This window comes from Sinocyclocheilus rhinocerous, unplaced genomic scaffold (assembly GCF_001515625.1).
Source record: "Sinocyclocheilus rhinocerous isolate Xijiao unplaced genomic scaffold, SAMN03320098_v1.1 scaffold460, whole genome shotgun sequence".
NCBI classification, from domain to species: Eukaryota; Metazoa; Chordata; class Actinopteri; order Cypriniformes; family Cyprinidae; genus Sinocyclocheilus; species Sinocyclocheilus rhinocerous.
Genome location: NW_015667268.1, coordinates 1,327,567 through 1,347,970, shown reverse-complemented (window position 1 = coordinate 1,347,970; position 20,404 = coordinate 1,327,567). Strand labels below are relative to the sequence as shown.

Below are 20,404 nucleotides of genomic sequence, written 5' to 3'. Positions count from 1 at the left end.
ATGCTCATTTTGGCAGGCTGTTAAAAAAAAAAAAATCGCCAGACAGGAAATGTTGTTCAAGATCAAAGGCAGCATTTAATGGGGATAGTGGTTCATTTACAAGGCTCGAAAATAAGGACTAATTAAGCCCGGGGCCAGCGTGAAAGACACTCGGGACAGTTGACGAATTTGTCACTGGTCCGATCGGGCCACTGCTGCATCCTCACGAAAGTTGATCATTTACATCAGAGAGACGCATCTCCAACAACGCAAGAGCCCAGAATAGTTTCTTTGCGCATCTTCTTGCACTTGAACAGACAAATACAGTCATGGTCAGAATTATTGGCACCCTTGGTAAATATGATCAAAGAAGGCTGTGAAAATAAATCTGCATTGTTAATCATTTTGATCTTTTATTTTAAAAAATTCACATAAATCTAACCTTTCATTGGAGAATAAGAATTTAAAATGGGGGGAAATATCATTATGACATAAATGTTTGTACATTGGACACAATTATTGGTACCCCTAGAAATTCTAATGAATAAAATATCTGTAAAGTATATTCCCATTCATATTTACAATTTTGAGCATACCAGGGTGATTATGAACATAAAAAATTATCCAGCCATGGCTTCCTGTTTCACAGGAATATAAATAGGAGGGGAAAAAAAGGCCAAATTCCCTTAATCATCCATCACAATGAGAAAAACCAAAGAATATATGGTGACCCATACTTGGAATTAGTGCTCTGCATTTATCCCATCCATGCACACACACAGCAGTGAACACACACACACCGTGAACACACACCCGGAGCAGTGGGCAGCCATTTTTTTGCTGCGGCGCCCGGGGAGCAGTTGGGGGTTCGGTGCCTTGCTCAAGGGCACCTCAGTCGTGGTATTGGGCATCATATGACCCCTTTAATGTAGCACTGCTTTGTTTACAGCGGTAACCAAGGAAACACTGTATCTGCTGTTCCATGAGCGCCACCTGCTGTCAGAAAGTGAATCTGCGTCTCATTCAGCCCATCTGCAGCTTTTCCTAAAGCGTCCTATTTAATCATTTCTATCTTTGTTATTTAGATTCAGTTGTGCTATTGCTTGTAATTTGTTCATTTGTTCTCATTTACGCACTGTTCACTTGTCTTTAATAATGTTTAAACTTTAGGCTATATTTGTTAGGCTTGTAGTTTTTGCTGTGGTATCAATATTAGAATTGAGAATTGTAAATTTGGCGTCATATAAGCTTATTAGAATAAAAGATAACATGGGTCAAAAACAATGATAACAGCAATTATTCTTTTCCCTAATTTGAAATCAATGAGCAATATGCAGCTAATACTTCTGTCATACAATGTAGATTAATTGAACCATTTTGTCAACTGACCTGATGACTGATGGAAACCATCAATACTAGCCATCACAGACTCAAGTATTGGTTTAATCTTCTGCTGATCGCTGTCTTCCTCGGAGTTAACGGCCTGCTCCTCCTCCTCCTGCTCTTCATCACTGGAGGAAAACTCTTCCTTGGTTTTAGGCTTTTCTTTCTGTGACCTTCGTTTCCTCTCAAATGACCTTTTAGGGCCTTTCTTGCCATCTTTACTGGACTCATTCTCTTCCTTTTTGACACCTTTGGATGTTTTTTTCCGACTGCCGACCTTGGACAGGCTTTTCATCTGCTTCTCAAGATCAGAGTTGTGGTTTGAGGAGTCAGATTCTCTGCCCTTCTTTTTTTTGGAGCTCCTTTTCTTTGCTGTTGATGACCGTTCTGAATCTGAGGAGGCCATATCGAGTTTACGCTTTGGCTTCGCTTTTGCTTTCTCAGCAGAGCGGGAAGCTAACTTCTTCTTCTTGGTACCTTTTCCAGAAGCGTTCTCGGGTTCGCTCTCAGAGCTGGCCTTCAAGGCAGCCGTCTGCAGGACCTCAGGGACTTCATCCGAGTCTGAATCGCACTGCTCCTTGACTGCGTCGCTGCGCTCTTCTTTAGCCATTGACGACCTTGGTTTACGTTTGCTCTTCACCTCCGGTGACTTGCGTAGGGGTGTGGTCTTCATCCTGGGGGAGCGTCTGCTATCTTGAGCCTCCTTTGGCAATGTGTCACAATCCATGTCTTCTGAAGGCGACTGTTCTTTGCTCTTATCTCGTTTTATGGTAATTTTAAGAGGAACAGGTGTTAGTTTGACAACAAGTTTTCTACCCAGTTTTGTCAGGCTCTTATTGGATTTCACAACCTCAGCGTTGGACGTTGATTTCCAATCACTGGAACCAGTCGAGTTGCTATCGTCACGGTCTTCTTTCTTTACTGCAAGACTCTCGACCATCTCAAAGAGCTCCTCTGGGACAAACGGTGGAATAGACACGATGTCTTTATCAAGAGACGCTTCACCTGCTGGCACGGAGTTTTCCTCAAAGTCAGGGTTATCTGCCATTTCATGCTCTTTAGCTTCACTTTCTTCAGACTGGTCCCAAGTTTTTTCTGGAGAGGGTGGAAGGCTCTCCTTCATTTCAACATCAGCTGAGTTACTTTCCTGCTGGTTTTCATCTTGGTCCTTGGCGGTGCAATCCAAACCATCTTCTGTGACAGGAGCAGGGTCAGCGTGGTGTGAGTTAACAACGGTATGATCTGCAGTTTGACTGTGCACCGGTCTTTGCTCCTCTCCGTTTTGAAACTTGAGGCCTTTCGATTCAAATTCTTTTTCAAGTGATTTCTCCAGAGCCACGTGGGCCTTTTTCAGATCAGCCAAAACCGATTTGAAGGCCTTTAAGTGTCTATTACTTACTGCACTAACTTCACGGCCTTTTGACGTGTGCTGAAGGAATTGTACAAAAGTACGATTCAAACCGTTTGTGGTCTCGATTATTTTTTTGGTCTTCTTGACAAGCTCTTTCGGAACCGTCAACGTCTTACAGGAAAAGGATAACGTCCCCGCTCCGTCGGAGGCATAATCCTGTCCATTTACAGCAGTTTTTTCTCGTTTGCTATGCTTGTGTTTACGATCTTCACGCTTCGTCTTGTCACCGTCTCCCTTGGGCTTTCTGCGAGACGATTCCAGATTGAGCAAAACTTTCTCACAGGTTTTAACAAAGTCCTGCAGCGGCTCTGGACGGCACACATAGCAGTGCCATTTGCTTTCTTCATTCATGATTTCAGACAGCTCTTTTCGTCCAAGGTTCCTCAAAATGCATTTTTTGCAGAAGGCATTGCTGCAGTAGTCACAGCAAATCAGATTACCACCCTCTGCACACCACCTGAAAGAGAAAAAAACAACATCCCATCATTAAATTCATTTGGGTAAAAATGGAATTGTGTTGTCCAAGGACTTAAAAAAACTACCAGGAATTTCAAGCTAATAGATAATATATAATAATACTATTTCACAGAAAAAAAATGTGCAAAGAGAGCAAAATTACAAAAAGTACAGACACTAAAGTCATGACAGCCAGTGTTTGAGTAAGTGCAGTGAACACAGCCATTTCATCGTTTTGTTTTTTTGTGTGTGTGTGTGTGTGTGTGTGTGTCAAATTTCTGATTGTTAACTTGATACTACAGTTATAAACCTGAAAACATTATATACCTAATCTTTATCTTTGTTCTGCTGTTTTTATTTGTTTGATTACTTGCAATTTATTTCTTTATTATATTACTGACTGTTTACTTGAACAATTGCATGAAAACTTTAAGCAATGATATTTTTTTGGTGATGGAATTGACTGCTCTTTTTCAACATTTGGGATAAATAGTATTAGTAGCCATAAAATAAAATAAAAAACTGTAATATGACAATGGCTACAGCACAAACAAAGACTTCTGACCAGTGTTGAAAACATGGAGAGAATTACTTTTTCATCAAATCCAGGGATGGAAAAATATTTGCAATACTGGGAAAAAAAAAAGGAACTTCATGTGTATTGACCACTGTGTGATTATCAGTATAGCTTATGTATGGATGCTTAGGTGACCAAACGATTGTTCAATTTGTATTTGTTTGGTTTTTAATAGCCACATATTTTTATCGCTACATCCCTAGTTGGTATCGTCACAGCTGTAGTGTTATAAATAAATAAATGTTCTGCACCAACCTGCATTGCTCATCCATTCCTTCTTCATCCTTGCTGATATCGTCACTCATATAATATCTGAAACATGACTGTAAGAAAAAGGCATGCATGTTAATGACCGAGATACAAGCACGTAATTGGCTGTAACAAGTTAATCTGGTTTCTACCTTGCAGATAAGAACATGTAGTGCAGGATGCTGAAAGATCGAATCCTTCTGAAAATGATTGACTTGCTGTCCACATGCTGTGCAATTAAAAATCTCCTGGAGCTGCTCGTCTGTGAGAGATTAAAATATAAAAGAAGATAATAAAACAATCATACTGCAATGCTAAGACTCTTTAATATTTGAGCAGTTTCAGCCTCAACACTTGAAACACCCAGTTTACTTCATGAGCACTCGACTGACAGTGCTGGGTAGATTACTTACAAATTGTAGTCTGTTACTGATTCTAAATTACACGACAAAAATTATAGTTAGTAACGTAATCCATTACATTGCACATTTCAGGTAATATAATCAGACTGATTTTGATTACTTTTGACCTAACTGGTTTATCACATTGATTTAAATAGTATAATCTTATACAATATTGACATAGAAAAAAACTAAGCGAAAGAAAATATATTCCATTCGTTGTTATTAACAACATGAAGTGCATTAACCCTTTAACGTGCATTGTAACAGCACGGTCAACCTTTTTTCGCGATCAAATTACTGTAATTAAAACTCGCCAAACCCCATTTTTGGCTGTTTGTAAATTGCCTACCGTAAATATATCAAAACTTAATTTTTGATTAGTAACATGCATTGCTAAGAACTTCATTTGGACAACTTTAAAGGCGTTTTTTTTCTCTTTATTTTATTTAGATTTTTTTGCACCAGATTTTGCACTCTCAGATTCCAGATTTTCAAATAGTTGTATCTCAGCCAAATATTGTCCTATCCTAACAATCCATACATCAATGGAAAGCTTATTTATTCAGGTGATGTATAAATCTCAATTTCAAGAAATTGACCCTTATTGGTTTTGTCGTCCAGGGTCACAAATTACGTCAAAGTTTCCCAAACTGGGGTTCATGAAAGAAATGCAGGGGTAATTAATTAATTAATTAAATACTAAAAATATTTTACTTTAATATTTAAAACTTTTTAAAATGACAACAATCAAAATAAAACGATAAATAAATAAGTAACTGTAGTCTGATTATGAATATTTTAAATTGTAATATAATCTAATTTCTAGTACATAATGTTTGGAACCTGATTATGTTACCCAGCTCTGTCGACTGATGATCAGGTCAGTGTAATCAGGTCTGTTAGACTAGATGTGCCTTTTGGACATATGTCAGGACAGTTTTTGTCTAAAACCGTGATAAAAACAGTATTTGACCTGCCCACTTACATCTATTAAATCTCAGTGGGAGGAGAACACAGGAGAAAATATTCCAGAGGAACAGTGGGAAGAGATCCTACGCCGAGTGCACTCTTCATCCTTTTGTGCCAGACATGGGTCTGATTCAGTGTAAAATTCTTCACCGCACCCTCTGGACCAAAGTTAGACTTTCAAAAATATATATCCCACATGTGACTGTTGTCATCAGGCCCATGCAACTACTGCGCACATGTTTTGGTCCTGTCCATCTCTACAGAAATATTGGTCCCAGATCTTTAAAACATTATCTGAAGTTCTCAAACATCAAATAAGCCTCTGGCTTTCACAGCTTTATTTGGTACCCTCCCCCCGTCTCTTGCTATGCCCAAATATAAGTCTGATTTTGTAGCCTTTGTCACACTTTTGGCAAGATGTTTAACTGGAAATCGCCTGTACCTCCTACTCATTCTTTATGGATTCAACATATTTTCCATTTCATTAAACTAGAAAAAAATCAGACACACAATGACGGGATCTTCTGATAATTTCTATTAAATTTGGGGACCCTTCCCAGATTGTGTAGGAAATTGAAAGACCCTCAATCACCTAAGTATACATCTCCTTCCCTCCCCCAGTATATAGACTAGTGTTATACTTTAGGGATACGTCAGTTGTGTTAAGAAGGTTTAGCATCTTTTTGCACCTGTGATTTTAATTTGTGTAGGCGTTTTTTTTATTTTTTATTATTATTATTTACGGTTGTTGTTTTGTTGTATATCATAGGTACCAATATTGATCATTTATGTTCTCCTCCCTTTTTATTCTTACATTATGCGAAATGCTTTCTAAGCTCTTTTTCTTTCTTCACTATACACTTTGTTCTGTTGCTATTTGTCAAATAAACCCTTTTATTAACTAGAGATATACATGGAGGTCATACAAGTATATGTACACTACTGGTCAAAAGTTTGGGATCAGTAAGACTTGTAATGTTTTTTTAAAGAAGTCTCTTCTGCTCATCAAGGCTGCATTTATTTGATAAAAAAAAAAAAGAAAAAAACCAGTAATCTTGCAAAATGTTATTACAATATAAAATAATGGTTTCTATTTTAATATACTTTAAAATATTATTTATTTCTGTGATCAAAGCTGAATTTCTATCAACTATTACTCCAGTATAAAGTGTCACATGATCCTTCAGAAATCATTCTAATATGCTGATTTATTATTATAATTATCAATGTTGGCAACAGTTGTGCTGCCAAATATTTTTTTGGAAACTGCGATACTTTTTTCAGGATTATTTGATGAATAAAAAGTTAAAAAGAACAGCATTTATTCAAAATATAAATATTTTCTAGCAATATAAATCTTTGCTATCACTTATCAATCTAACACATCCTTGCTGAATAAACGTTTTAATTTATTTCAAAAAAAGAAAGAATAAAAATGTACTGACACCAAACTTTTGAACTGTAGTGTATATTGTTAGAAAAGATTTCTATTTTAAATAAATGCTCTTCTTTTTAGCTTTTTATTCATCAAAGAATCCTGAAAAAAAGTATCACGGGTTCCAAAAAAATATGAAGCAGCGCAACAGTTTCCAGCACTGATAATAAATCTGTATATTAGACTGATTTCTGAAGATCATGTGACACTGAAGACTGGAGTAATGATGCTGAAAATACAGCTTTGCATCACAGGAATAAATTAGATTTTAATGTAGATTAAAATAGAAAAACTTTGTTTTACATCATAATAATATTTTACAATATTACATTTTTTCCTGTATGTTTGATCAAATAAATGCAGCCTTTATGAGCTTAAGAAACTCCTGTAAAAAACATTAAAAATCATTCTAACCCCAAACTTTTGACCAGTAGTGTATATGTTTTGCAATTGTATGCTGTATTTTGTTTATATGGAAAAATGTAAATAAAGTAAGAACAAAAAAACAAACAGTATTTGACCTAATGGTGATTATTTGAGATAACCAAACACATAACTAGACTAATTCTATACCTTTTAATGGGGCATGGGATCATTTACAGTACACGAGCTTACTCACCGGGACGTTTCCGAGTGCCGTCCTCTTTCACTTTACTTCCTCTGTTACGGAACTCCGGACCGCGGAATTCATCTTTAGCTTCGTTAGCAACCGGTTCTGGCTTGACCACCACTGTGCCTGCGAATCGTGAAGCCAGGAGATTCAGTGCGCCTCTTAACCCACACGCTTCATCAGACTTTAAAACATCCTAACAGAGTGCTAACCTTGTGGCAGCTTGCTGATATCCAGACTGCTCTGCATGCTGTCATCTGTGCCGCGTTCACCTCCACTCTCGTTTGCACATTCCGATTCATCAACGACAGTGTGCTTGGTCACAAATGAAGGTTTTCTTTCATTAACAACAGAGGGGGAAAGGGGTCAACAGGTTGTTCCAATAAACATGATCAAAATATCCCCTTCCGACCCAAACACTCTCAAACTCTAAATTCCAACATTCCATTCCCACGACAACCAACACTCCAAAGAACCGTGTGCAAAACTACAGCATCATCTCAATAGTTTCAAAAGAGTAATGCATACATAACTACAAGCAACCACAGCAGCTGGGAGAGAGAAATACAACACCAACATGTCTGGACGAAATGGCAGAATTTGTTTCACAGACTGTTGCCGTTTAACTCTCAACACATCTCCATTTGGATTTGTATAAAACAGTACACATCAGTGCAACAAAGTCTATGACTCATGCTGTGTTGCTTTCAAATTCAGGAAGTCAGAATTGCCGACTTCCTTTCTGGAAAAAAAGTGCAATAGCAAAAACACTTAAGACTTGTGTGGAAATCCAAAACCTGTAAGATTAAGGTACGACAACACCTAAGGAGATGCACACGCAATACAATTATGAAACATTCATAAAAGCAATTGAATGCATAATGCAGAAACAAGGCAAAGTTCATACTGTGACAAGTTACAAAACCCATTTTGAAACAGTCTGCAGAGATAGTTGTGCAAAACTTTCTGTTATCTTCCAAGCGCTGGCCAACAGAATATTAAAAGGTCATAATTCTGTCAAATAGGGAATATCACACTTCTGATTTTGAATGGAACGCAGCATAAGACAAAATACAAGGCATACCGTTTAGTCCAGATATTTACTGAACAAGAGCCAGAGCTTCGACAACAACTTCAACCCAACTCACCTCTTTGAGCGTGAAGATGAGGGTTTGGTCATTTCTGAGGAGCAACCAGGCTGAAGAAATGAAAAAAAAAAAACATTTCATTTTCAGTGATAAAATATCCATATATTACCAGCTCAACCCGCAACATTAGTCTTATAGTAGTTTGGCATAAAAGGGCCTAAATCGAGCACAATGTCCACAGAAACATAATTTTAGCAAAAAAAAAAAAAAAAAAAACTGGTCCACCTACCTGAATATTTTAACCCAAATATAGAAATGATAATTATCGGTGTGATAAGCTTTCAGGTTATGGAATAAAATGGATGTGCTGGGTATCAATTTAATCTCCTTGTCTTTTATAAACTTCCTGAAGAAGCTTTTGAAGCACCAGTCCAACAAACTGAAAATCAAAGCATGAACATGAGTCGGGTAATTGATGCTTTATGCATGCACTATATCATTCTCGCACTATGACAGAGAACGATGGCAAAAGCTGCTTCTTTATTTTCCCCGTAAAGCATGCTGCTAAATGACAAGCTTTATCGTCATCCTTTAAAGGGGTCATATGATGCGATTTCAAGTTTTCCTTTAACGAAGATCTGTAAAGTTGCAAAGACTAAAGTCTCAAATCCAAAGAGAATAGGTGCGCTCGACTTCATGCGGCGCCGCGCAAACCGATCGGCGGCTGACTTGAAGCAGTGCATGTCGGTTAGGAATTTAGTACGACTTGAACCGGCGCCGACGCTAAGTCACTGTCACTTAGCACATCGCTCCGGCCGGACAGGGCATCATCACAGTATGGTGAGGGGCGTATCATTTCCGTCTCACGCTTGAGGTATTCGGCCAATCACAACGCACTGGATAGCTGGCCAATCACAGCACACCTCGCTTTTCAGACCGATGAGCTTTGTAAAAATCGAAACGTTTCAGAAAGGCGGGGCATAGAGCAGAAACAATAATGTACAGTATGTGGAAAATAATGTGTTTTTTTAATCCTTAAACCGCATAAACACATTTCATTACACCAAATACACAACATAAATGTTCTTTTTAGCAGCATCATATGACCCCTTTAACAAATCTGCCTCAATCCTAATTGCGGTGCTCTTTATGTGCACTCATCTCAACGATAAAACGGGACCTTATCTAAGATTTGAGTGAGACTTTGCAAAAACTGCACAAGTACAATCAGAGTCAGACAAAAGCCTTGCATGTCATTTTAAAAAGACTAACTATTGCTCTAGTCCATCTCAAATTGAACTTTGAAGTGCACATTCAAGTACAGAAGTACAGAAAAATGACCTTATGCTGTAACCGGATAGGACACAGTGTTATAGTAAACTGTTAGAGATAAAAAGCAAAACCAGACTCTGTAGACAAACCTCATTCATTCTCTCATCAGGGCTGTTTAAGTCACTAGCAGCCATTTTACCTGTAATATGAGAAAAGCATACACATTTACAATTAAGAAAACATTGTATATTTGTCTAAAATACGTCAATTTATACATAGATACAAATTTTTAGCCTTATTTACTATATTTAGCCTTTGAAAAGCTGAATTTCTGGGCCCAGTCTGTTGGGCTGACAGTAGGGATCCTCACCATTGGAAATGTCTGGAGAATTAATGCTTTCTTCGTCTGGAGAATGACCCAAAAACTCATGAAGTTTGGTCACCAATGTATTCAATTTACTAGACCTGAAAGAAACGCAACACGCGGATACAGAGATATCAACAACAAACCTGACCACAGATAGCGCTGCTATTGTTACCGCAAAGCCGACCTTGATATGCTAACTCAGTGTAAGAAGCTTTCAAAACATTTATTTTATTATTACACAAAAGCAGTACGTAAGAGTGGAGGCTAACACCAAGCTATTGTGCCAGACACTACGAGACGGTTTACTATGGTCTATAAATCTATAGAGATACGTCGTAATACGACGATAACAAACGACAATACCTTAAACAGTTTTATGAGTTATAAAACGCGTCCCCTGGCTTCTTTACATGCATTTTGACTGCTCTCAGCACCCGTACCGTAAGTACACAACTACACGCGCAAGACAAAAAAAAAATGCGGCTGGCTTGACCGTGCATTTTCAAAGCGCGGCTGGCTTGACCGCAGTCCTGAAAACTCATCTCCAAAGTCGAGAGTGATGAGCAGAAAAGTAAAGTACAGAAAAACGCAATACGCATAAATGCGTGCAACGACGATCCAAACAGGAAAACACCAGAGAGACACAACAATTCTACTAATTCTACAGAATTCTAGGCTAAAACGCATATTTTAATGAAGTGCTAAACATTTGGTGGAGAAAGGCCTAGTTCTAGCATTTGACCAATGCATCTACAGCTGCTGGAGACGCACGATAGGGTGAATAACGCAAATAAGGCACTTCATTAGGATATCAATCCCCATAAACCATGATTATGACGCCCCCTAACTATTTGCAGTACTAAAGCATGGATGTGGAGCGCACAGACGCATGCATTGCATTACCCGGCTAACGCTACATCCCTTTACACCTACCTTAAGATCTCCGTGCTCATCTCACGCGCGGGTCTTTGAGATGTCACCGGTTTGGCACCGCGAGGAAAAGCTGTTTTTTCATTCGATCCGGTAAATTTTCATGCGTGTAATGAAAGTAAATAGTGCTTTATGCCGATCAGGGCAGACAAAGCGAGAGCCCCATCTTGCCGGAGACGCGTTAAAATGGCGCGCGCGAGACTCGGTGCATCTGCGCGCGCGCTCTGAACGCGAACGCACGCACACATGCACCGCGCGCAGTTCACTTAAAACACCACCGTCTGCGTCCTCGCTGAATGCATTTTTTTAAAAACACAGAAAAATCATAATGCGCAGGAGAATGCATGCATGCATTTAATGCAAAGAAAGTGCAGAGTAGAAGGAGAAATTAGGGCATGAGTTTTACCATGAATTCCGGACCCATGCTTGTTGTACCGGCGCATGCTATTTTAAATGTGCAAAATCACGCCATGCATTTTATTTCTTATAATGTTATGTCCCCACTGTGCCTAGCATCCATGCCTTTGCATTCTGTTCCCCAAACATCACGATGCATGCTTTGCACTTCGGACACTCTCGCGGATCATGCTACATAGACTGCATGCATGTGGAGGGGACGATGCTGTTCTCCGGCGCATGCAGCCGCACTCTCGGTAGTGCACATACCTGCGGATGGCGGTGCTCATTTCGTCCCCTTTTAAACATGCAACCTTCTATAAAATATTATTTTTCTTTTTGGAGATTTCTTTTTTTTAGGCTAAGATTGTTTGATATTAATCAATGCTAGGATCCATGTTGCTATGGTGGAGCTCCATGCAGCTGATTGGCTCTTTTTATCGCTTAAGCGTTAACCAGGAAGAGAAACTCCCTTCTTTGCAGATGTATTGTTCATTTGATATCTTTAAAAATGTCTCCGCTTTTCTATCTGAATTTCTCGATCACTAAACTGAGAAAAAGCCATGATCATTTTGCAAAGTGCAAACAATATGAATTTTGAATAACAAAGCACATCACGAGGAAATCGGGTAGAAAGAAATTATTTTATTTTGAAGCAAATAAAAACAATGACATTCATTTACAACTGACTGAGGAAAAAAAGAGAGCTGCGTGATCACTGGAAGTTTAAACGAAAGCTCTTCTCTTGTTCCTTGCTGCGGCTTTCACACAGCTTTGAGACCTCGTCCACTCGCCTGTGGAGTAAAACTGCACAGAAAAACTATATGCTAAGTATACAAGCTACCATTTAATCAAGCGTTTAATGGACTGGCATTTTTTTAGTGTGTCAAAAGGATACCAACCAGAGTTTTGTTCCACCCACTGCAGGGAGTCCATATGTGCATTGAGGATTTTGCAGATCTGCTGAAGCTGAAAAACAACACCAGTCATTCTTAGTCCAGATCACACGACAATTCGTAAAGAGCGTTTCTGTCTGGACCATCGATCGTATTTTGCATACCGGGTCAGTGGTGTCAGCAGGTCCGCTGGAGGTGTTGAGGTGTTCAATAATCTCTTTCAGATCATGGGACATTCTCTTGAGTTGAGCATCCACATTTTCTGCCAACTTGTACCTGGATGAAAGAGATCATTCAAATACTCAATAACATCACGGTATAGGAGGGCAATATGAGCTCCTTCAATGGCTGATAGAGTCCTGCCTGTTTTTGCTCTTACGTTCGTTCTCGCTCTTCGTCTGCGTTCTGCATGTAAATGGTTCCGCTTTGTTCTTTCACAGACTCCTCTAATGGACCAAGAAGATCCTCCAGCTCTTTCTGCTGGGACAGGATGAAGTCCAGTTCTTGATCCAACCTGTGTTACAAACACCAAAATATGAGAAAGTGTACATCAAACATGTTAACAGACAGTATACAAGCATGCTTGGTAATATCTTAAGACTGTTTAGTTCATGCTGAAGTTACTTGACTGTGACTGGTCAATCGCTGAAGTCAAAATAAGTTTGTATAATTAACACTAAACTATAACTGACTGATGCCACAGGCAACCAACATTTTCTGCTGGGCCAGTTTCTCTTATTTCACTTTTAATTAAGGCTGCACAATAATGGTTAAACACGGTATTTTGTAAAAAAAAAAAAAAAAAAAAAAGTCATTTTTTCCCCTCACTTTCACATAAGCACAAACCAAGAGAATGTCAACACGCATGGTTTGTTCACAGATTTGGAGCAAAGAGTGCAAACAGCCATGTGACAGAAAACAGACCGCCTGTATTACACTTATATTTGAGCAGAATCTCAGCTTGGAAAGATTAAGTCAACCACTGGCCAGAAAACATATCGATTTATGAAAAAAAGCTCTGATTGGGGGATTTAAACTCTTGAAATCTGGCAACTGCAACCATGAAAGCTTGTGGAGGCTTGTTACCAATGCAAGAAAACACAAATGCCACATTAAAATAACATGTTTCCAGCAAGCAAATAATCGATTACCTTCGTTGGTCCAGTTTGACTTTTTCCATATCTTTATGTAAAGCAGTTATCTAAAAGAAGAAAACAAAAAGATTACTTGTCACTGGAAATCTGTTGCAATATGGTTTTAGGCAGTAACACTGGACAGTAACACTGGGTGTCCTAAGGTGGTTTTGTGATTGAGAAAGCAATCCAACCCAACAAACCAAGCTGTATAATCATAATTCACAATGGGAAATGTGTTATATAAAAAGCAGCAGTGCGTTTCTGTGGGTGAACACATTAGTATCACAGTTGAAATCCAAAAAGCACCTCTTCATCTTAAAACGTTGTGTACTTGCTCTTCTCAGAAACAGGTGCAATGCAAGAATGCTGTGCCAACAAAGCCTTGATTAAAAACGGTGTACTAAACAGAAAACAGTGTACTAAAAGATGAGTGCAGGGCTCGCAAAATTGAAAAATCGCTGGTAGCCCTTCGGGCAGACATTCTTCAGATTTTGGTAGCCCGAATAAAAAAATAAAAAATTTAAAAAAGACATCGGCTGAACTCCACTGAGGACAAATCAGCATGATTAAAAACTTCAGTGATCGCTTTTTTTCTTCAAATAACAAGTCAAGAGATGTCAAGAGGGGTGCAACGGATCACAAAACCCACGGCTCGGATCATATTGCACTATCATATCAGATTTTGAGTAACCTTTCTCACAATTTATTTTTTAACAAAATGAGATTTAAGACAAATTATAAATGAAAAGGTGTCCTTTTATTATTTCTCCAACAAAATGCTGCACATTTCTTTGTGAAATTGAAATGTCAAATAATAAAACTAACTTGAAATTTTTAAACAAATCCCAAATCAAAGAATTAAATACAAATAAAATAAATCTCTTCATATAAACACATAAATACATGTTATTTAGATTGCAATTAGATTGTATAATTTCGAAATTTGAAGCAAAAGCAGAATGGTCTGATTTTAGCTTTGTGAATGAGACGCAGATGTCACTTTCTGACAGCAGGTGGCGCTTATGGAACAGCGGGTCTTTATAGGCTGCTGCCCCTTTAAGACCGAATGCACGGATCCAATATAATGATGCACTTGAGATTTCTTTCTCCACGGTTTACGTTCACTTAAGACATACCCGACTGTGTTTACGAGAATACTTGCCCAGAAAGTTATTTTGAGATAAGTTTGTGTGTATGTGTTCATTCAGATGCAAGGATACGCGAAAGAGGAATCAATTCTGTGTATGCGCATTGTCTGAAACACGGCTCTCTGTGCGCGCTTTGAATGAGTGCGCGCAGCTCCGAATGCGCGCGAGTGGTTTAAAACACTTGAATGTTTAAATCGGCTAGACTTTGAAACACGTGCAAACGATCAACTACGATACGTTTAACCCCTACAAGCTAGTGAACAACGCAAATCAAGGAAGGGATTTTATATCACTGTTCAAGACAGCCCGTCGGGCAGGGCGGTGAAACATTTGGTAGCCCGACTGGAAAACACAATAGCCCCGGGACGTCGGGCTAGCGATTTTGCGAGCCCTGGAGTGTATTTCTCTACCTTCTCTCCATTCTCCACCAGCATACGGTCCCAGGCATTGACCTGAGTGGCCTGCTGAAGAAAGTGTCGCTCTTGGTCTTCTAGTTCTGAGCTCCACTTGTTAATCAAAGCCTCCAGCTGAGCGTATGGCATCACTGGAGCAGTGCTGACAGAAGACCACACAAGAATTTGGATATGCAACTCGACGCTAGAAAAAACACACAACGTCTTGAATGTGAAAAGCTTTGTACCTGGTTGTGACGATGGCAGTTGAGGTGGTGATGGCTGGTGCAATAGATGCTACAGTCTTCAGTCCCAGAGAAAAGCCAGTAGTAGCTCCAGTGCTAACAGCAGCTACTAAAGACACAAACACACCCTCTCAAATAATACAAGTAACTGATAGGAACATTATATATTGGCCTCAATTATTTGTTCAGCATGTATTAATGAGCAAAGCCAGTGAGTGAGAATAAGTGAGGGCACCTGTGCTTATAGCAGGAGCGGCGGCTCCTAGAGGTTTCAGGGACAGGCTTGTGGGAGCGTTGGATGCTAAGCTCACCACAGGAGCCACCGAGGCCATCGAGGAGCCCACTGGCAGAGGAGAGAAAAGACCACGTGATGATTTCTCTAGAACAGTCCTAAATGATCGTTCAAATGAGAGCTCCCACACCTTTGTCCAATTAACTTTCGTTACTTTGCAATTAGTGAATATTTAAAACAAAAACAAAGAGAAAGAAAGAACAAAAGCAACCACTTAAATGAAGAAAGAAATTTCCATGAGCTAAAACTTGATGGTTTGTTAACTGTGTTTGCTCATTACAGTTAAGGTATGCTTTAGATTCCTTACTGTATGGATGGCAACATTTTCAGTCTTTTTAAAAAAATGTCAGCTCCGTCACGCCGGATCTGTTTCCTACGTTGTTGTGATTTGATCTGAACGTAAACAGCGTATCCGCGTGGCGCAGCTGATACAGAATAGCATACGCTGTTTACGTCCAGCTGATATTCTCCAAAATGGCGCTAGGGTGATGCAGAGGAGACAAATTGTTGAATAAAGTCGTTATTTTTTTTTTCTTTTGCGCACAAAAAGTATTCTCGTAGCTTCGTATAATTATGGTTGAACCCCTGATGTCACATGGATTATTTTACAGATCTCTTTGCTACGTTTCTGTCTGGGAACATTTCAGTTGCCTTGCTGTCTATGGAGGGTCTGAGAGCTCTCAGAATTCATCAAAAATATCTTAATTTGTGTTCCGAAGATGAACGAAGGTCTTACGGGTTTGAAACGACATGAAGGTGAGTAATTAATGACAGAATTTTCATTTTTGGGTGAACTAACCCTTTAACAAAAAACAGCTAAAACCACTTGATTTAGAAAGAAACCGCAAAATAGAAAAGTTTGTAGAAAAACTTTAATTTGTCTTGAGAAAGCCATAGCCTGACAGCTTTAAAGGGGTCATATGATGCTATTTTAAAGATCATTATTTGGTGTATTTGGTGTAACAGAATATGTTGACATGCTTTAATGTACAAAAAACACATTATTTTTCAAATACTGTACATTATTGTAGTTCCTCTATGCCCCGCCTCTCTCAAACACGTCGTTTTCAACAAAGCCCCCTCCTTTGACAAGCACAGTCTGCTCTGATTGGCCAGCTGAACCAGTGCATTGTGATTGGCCGAACACAACAAGCACGCGTCGGAAATGTAACGCCCCTTACCATAATCGCCGGCTTTACCATCAGTTCAAGCCCGAAAGGGCAACAGAGTCGCGTGACAGACACAGTGATGATGCAGTACACAAGCCGCGGTTAAGACAGCTGACGTGCTATGATTTCTGACAGCAGTTCACTCTCCTGTGATGTGACCCTGTTCCCCTAACCCTCTCACACACACACACACACGCGCACACACACACACACACGATGCGTTACTCTGCGCTGCGCAAAACTCCGCATCATTTTTGAGTTTTGATTGAGTAACTTATAGATCTGTGGGCAGCTAGAGCCGCGCCCTGTTTCAGACGGTTCAGTCCGATTTGGTGAACTGGTAATGAACAGCAAATTATCATTTTTGGGTGAACTGTCCCTTTAAGTGTTTTACTGCTAGTGGACACATGAGCAAAGACTTCTGCAGTCTTCAGAGTTTCCTGGAGGATTTTTTTGCTGTTGTTGGGTTGCTTCTGGCCTCTCTTTCAGTATTGTTCGTTGTGTTCTTAAGAGTGATCTTTGCAGGACGTGCACTCATAGGGAGAAAACCAACAGTCCAGAATGTTCTGTATTTGTAGGCAGGTTCTCTTACCATGGATTCATGCACACCCAAGTCTTTAGCAGCTTTAAAATGTGTTTAAGCTTTTGCAATCAAGGCATGGATTTTTCTTAACAAGACCAGATTTGTAAGTAACAATGCTTTGTGTGTCGCACCTGTGTGACCCACACTTCCAATCACAATTTCTTAATTTACTCCTATTGGCTTTTGGAGAAGCCATAACAGAATTTTACTTACTTTTTCCCACCTGCCCTGTCAATGACCAATCATAGTCTAAAATAAAAATTTGAAAACTATAAATTAGCTTAGACAGATTGTTTTTGTCTATAACTAAACCTATACTTGCCACTGTGTGTGTGTGTGTGTGTTTATTATATATAACATAGCCTGCAAATACATAAATGCAGATGTGCCGTTAAAGCAGATTTGTTAGTAGATGGCTTGGTTTGAGAATTTGACTGAACTGGAAGTTTCTTCATTACAAGAGGTGAACAGAACTCACATGTGAATCCTGTGGCTGGTGTTGAGGCTATAGGAGCAGCAAACAGAGAGGACACTGGAGCTGTCATGGACTGACTCTGTGCAGAGCTGATAGGAGCTGGGGTGGCTGAACAACAACAAAAGATCTATTATATAACTATTGTTCTCTTTTGCCAGTTTTTCTCATATGTGACCCTGGACCACAAAACCAGTCATAAGGGTCAATTTTTTTAAATTGAGATGTATACATCACATGAAAGCTGAATACATAACCTTTCCACTGATGTATGGTTTGTTAGGATAGGACAATATTTGGCTGAGATACAACTATTTGAAAATCTGGAATCTGAGGGTGCAAAAAAATCTAAATATTGAGAAAATCATCTTTAAAGTTGTCCAAATGAAGTTCTTAGCAATGCATATTACTAATCAAAAATGAAGTTTTGATATATTTACAGTAGGAAATTTACTAAATATCTTCATGGAACATGATCTTTACTTAATATCCTAATGATTTTTGGCATAAAAGAAAAATTGATCATTTTGACCCATACAATGTATTTTTGGCTATTGTTACAAATATACCCCAGCGACTTAAGACTGCTTTTGTGCTCCAGGGTCACATATTAGAATAGCCACACTACACACCTGAAGTTTTAATCCCAAAGTTAAATGCAGCTGTTGGGGCTGTGGAGGCAGCAGTAGAAGCTCCAAGAGTCAGACCTATAAATCAGCAGCAAAACAAATTAATATAATTAGACAAAAAAAAGCTTATTTGTATATTTAGATATTTCCTTCTTAAAGGACCAGTTTGACACAATGTGATAAAGTGATACAGTGTGTGTAACAAACACCAAGTGGAGAAAAAAATAATAATTTTCAAGACCCTGTGAAACGGTTCGAGAAACCGTTTTCATGCTCTGTGCTGCTGACATATTGTCCTTGTCCTTGTCGCTTAACCTTTATTTTGAAGTCAAAGTCAAACATTGGAATTAATGTGTCCACATTGTAGGTTGTTAGTTTATTTGTGTGTATCTCTGAGCTACTTTCTCCTTGTTGTATTGCATTAGACGGTGGCAGGAGCATTATCATTTCAGAGAGCAGGAGACGATGACAAAATTGTCAGCTTTTAGCAGAATAGAAAAAAAGTGATCTCAAAAGCCACAAAACTCTCATTTTGAATTCGATGTCAAGACATGTGTCCCTCTGTATTACCTGTGGGTTGAGCCCCTAGTGAGAGCGCAGGGGTGGGCTGTGCCGGGGCAGCTGAGGATGCTTGAACTTTGGGCGTCCCAAAGCCGAATCCCCCCAAAGGCTGCTGGGTTGCAGTAGTCTGAGCGGTGAGACCTCCGAAACTGAAGCCCGCCCCAGCAGCTGAAGCCCCCAGAGTCACACTTGTGGTCGCAGGCTGAGATGCTGCAGGTGCGCTGAGTTTTGGAAGGGAGGCACTGGATGCAAAGACGTGAACAGACTTTTTAAACATTACAGACAACTTTCAGTTATACAATGGATATTTCCAACTCTGGATGTGCCATTTTAAGAGCTGTGACTCACTGCAAACCCATTTAATTCTACAATTAAAGGCCCTTACACACTGTCCTGACAGAGCGTTGGACGGATAGAAAGGCATATCATGCATTTTTAGGCTCTAGAAAGAGCCAGTTCACTTTGAAATCAATCAGGAGGAATACAGCTGAGTCTTAAAGGGATAGTTCACCCAAAAATGAAAATTACCCCATAATTTACTCACACTCAAGCCGTCCTAGGTGTAAACGACTTTCTTCTTTCAGACGAATCTAATCGGAGTTATATTAAAAATGTCCAGGCTCTTCCAAGCTTTATAATGGCAGTGAATGGGTGTTGGTCATGGTGTAATTTTAATTTTTGGGTGAACTATCCTTTTAAATTCTTATTGATCAACAAGCTTACAACACTGCTTAAATACTGTAAATAGTCAACATTAATTAAATACAGTGCAACAGTGCCTGCCCACCTTTTTAGTGGCCTTGTTTTCAAAAGTATTTTTCCCTAATTTGTCTTTTAATAATTTACTTAAAATAAATCTTATAATTAGAAGCCATGAACCAAACCAACCAGCTCTGACGTGAATCACAACAATTACAAACTTTGGTTTGAAGTAGGGCTGCACGATAAATCGAAATGGAATCGAGATCGCGATTCGACAGAAGCTGCGATTGTCATGCGTATCTTTCAGTGAAGCACGGTTCTGTGATCAGCAGTAAATCTCCATCCAAAGGCCAGAGGGCGCTCTCGCGCTGAAACTCCAAATACGCCTCGCAGAAGAAACCCAGAAAATGCCTATCGCTGCAGCTGAATAAACAGAAGAATCAACTGCTTTCATTGATTCAACGTAACTAATAAACACACGACTACGGCAATATACGGTTTATCGGAGTTCTTATTATTATAATTTTCATTAAAATAAAGTATATTTATAATGCAATGCCTTTATCACTGCTTAAAGGGATAGTTCACCCAAAAATGAAAATTTGATGTTTATCTGCTTACCCCCAGGGCATCCAAGATGTAGGTGACTTTGT

The 20,404-nt window shown here is 39.2% G+C and overlaps 2 protein-coding genes across 4 annotated transcripts in view; both read right to left on the bottom strand.

Annotated features, from left to right (window-relative positions):
- LOC107733411 (transcriptional regulator ATRX-like) overlaps positions 1-11,525 on the bottom strand; it is a gene marked incomplete at its 3' end in the record, with an annotated part of 21,112 nt that extends 9,587 nt beyond the window's left edge. Inside the window, exons 1-9 of the mRNA XM_016545011.1 lie at positions 11,134-11,525; positions 10,204-10,298; positions 9,983-10,032; positions 8,622-8,671; positions 7,686-7,810; positions 7,483-7,599; positions 4,208-4,317; positions 4,062-4,129; positions 1,369-3,230 (exon numbers count right to left, since the gene is read on the bottom strand). Coding sequence (XP_016400497.1) covers positions 1,369-3,230; positions 4,062-4,129; positions 4,208-4,317; positions 7,483-7,599; positions 7,686-7,810; positions 8,622-8,671; positions 9,983-10,032; positions 10,204-10,298; positions 11,134-11,153 — 2,497 coding nt within the window. The remainder of the gene's footprint in view (positions 1-1,368; positions 3,231-4,061; positions 4,130-4,207; positions 4,318-7,482; positions 7,600-7,685; positions 7,811-8,621; positions 8,672-9,982; positions 10,033-10,203; positions 10,299-11,133) is intronic.
- A 639-nt stretch (positions 11,526-12,164) lies between these two features.
- LOC107733413 (nuclear pore glycoprotein p62-like) overlaps positions 12,165-20,404 on the bottom strand; it is a 20,079-nt gene continuing 11,839 nt past the window's right edge. For 2 of the 3 annotated variants that reach the window (XM_016545013.1, XM_016545014.1), the window contains exons 3-13: positions 19,059-19,291; positions 18,492-18,566; positions 17,866-17,970; positions 15,579-15,686; positions 15,347-15,452; positions 15,117-15,261; positions 13,574-13,623; positions 12,802-12,936; positions 12,587-12,698; positions 12,429-12,495; positions 12,165-12,333 (exon numbers count right to left, since the gene is read on the bottom strand). In XM_016545013.1, the coding sequence (XP_016400499.1) occupies positions 12,242-12,333; positions 12,429-12,495; positions 12,587-12,698; positions 12,802-12,936; positions 13,574-13,623; positions 15,117-15,261; positions 15,347-15,452; positions 15,579-15,686; positions 17,866-17,970; positions 18,492-18,566; positions 19,059-19,291 (1,228 nt within the window). In that variant the 3' untranslated portion in view covers positions 12,165-12,241. The remainder of the gene's footprint in view (positions 12,334-12,428; positions 12,496-12,586; positions 12,699-12,801; positions 12,937-13,573; positions 13,624-15,116; positions 15,262-15,346; positions 15,453-15,578; positions 15,687-17,865; positions 17,971-18,491; positions 18,567-19,058; positions 19,292-20,404) is intronic. The other variant, XM_016545015.1, reaches the window with a different exon arrangement.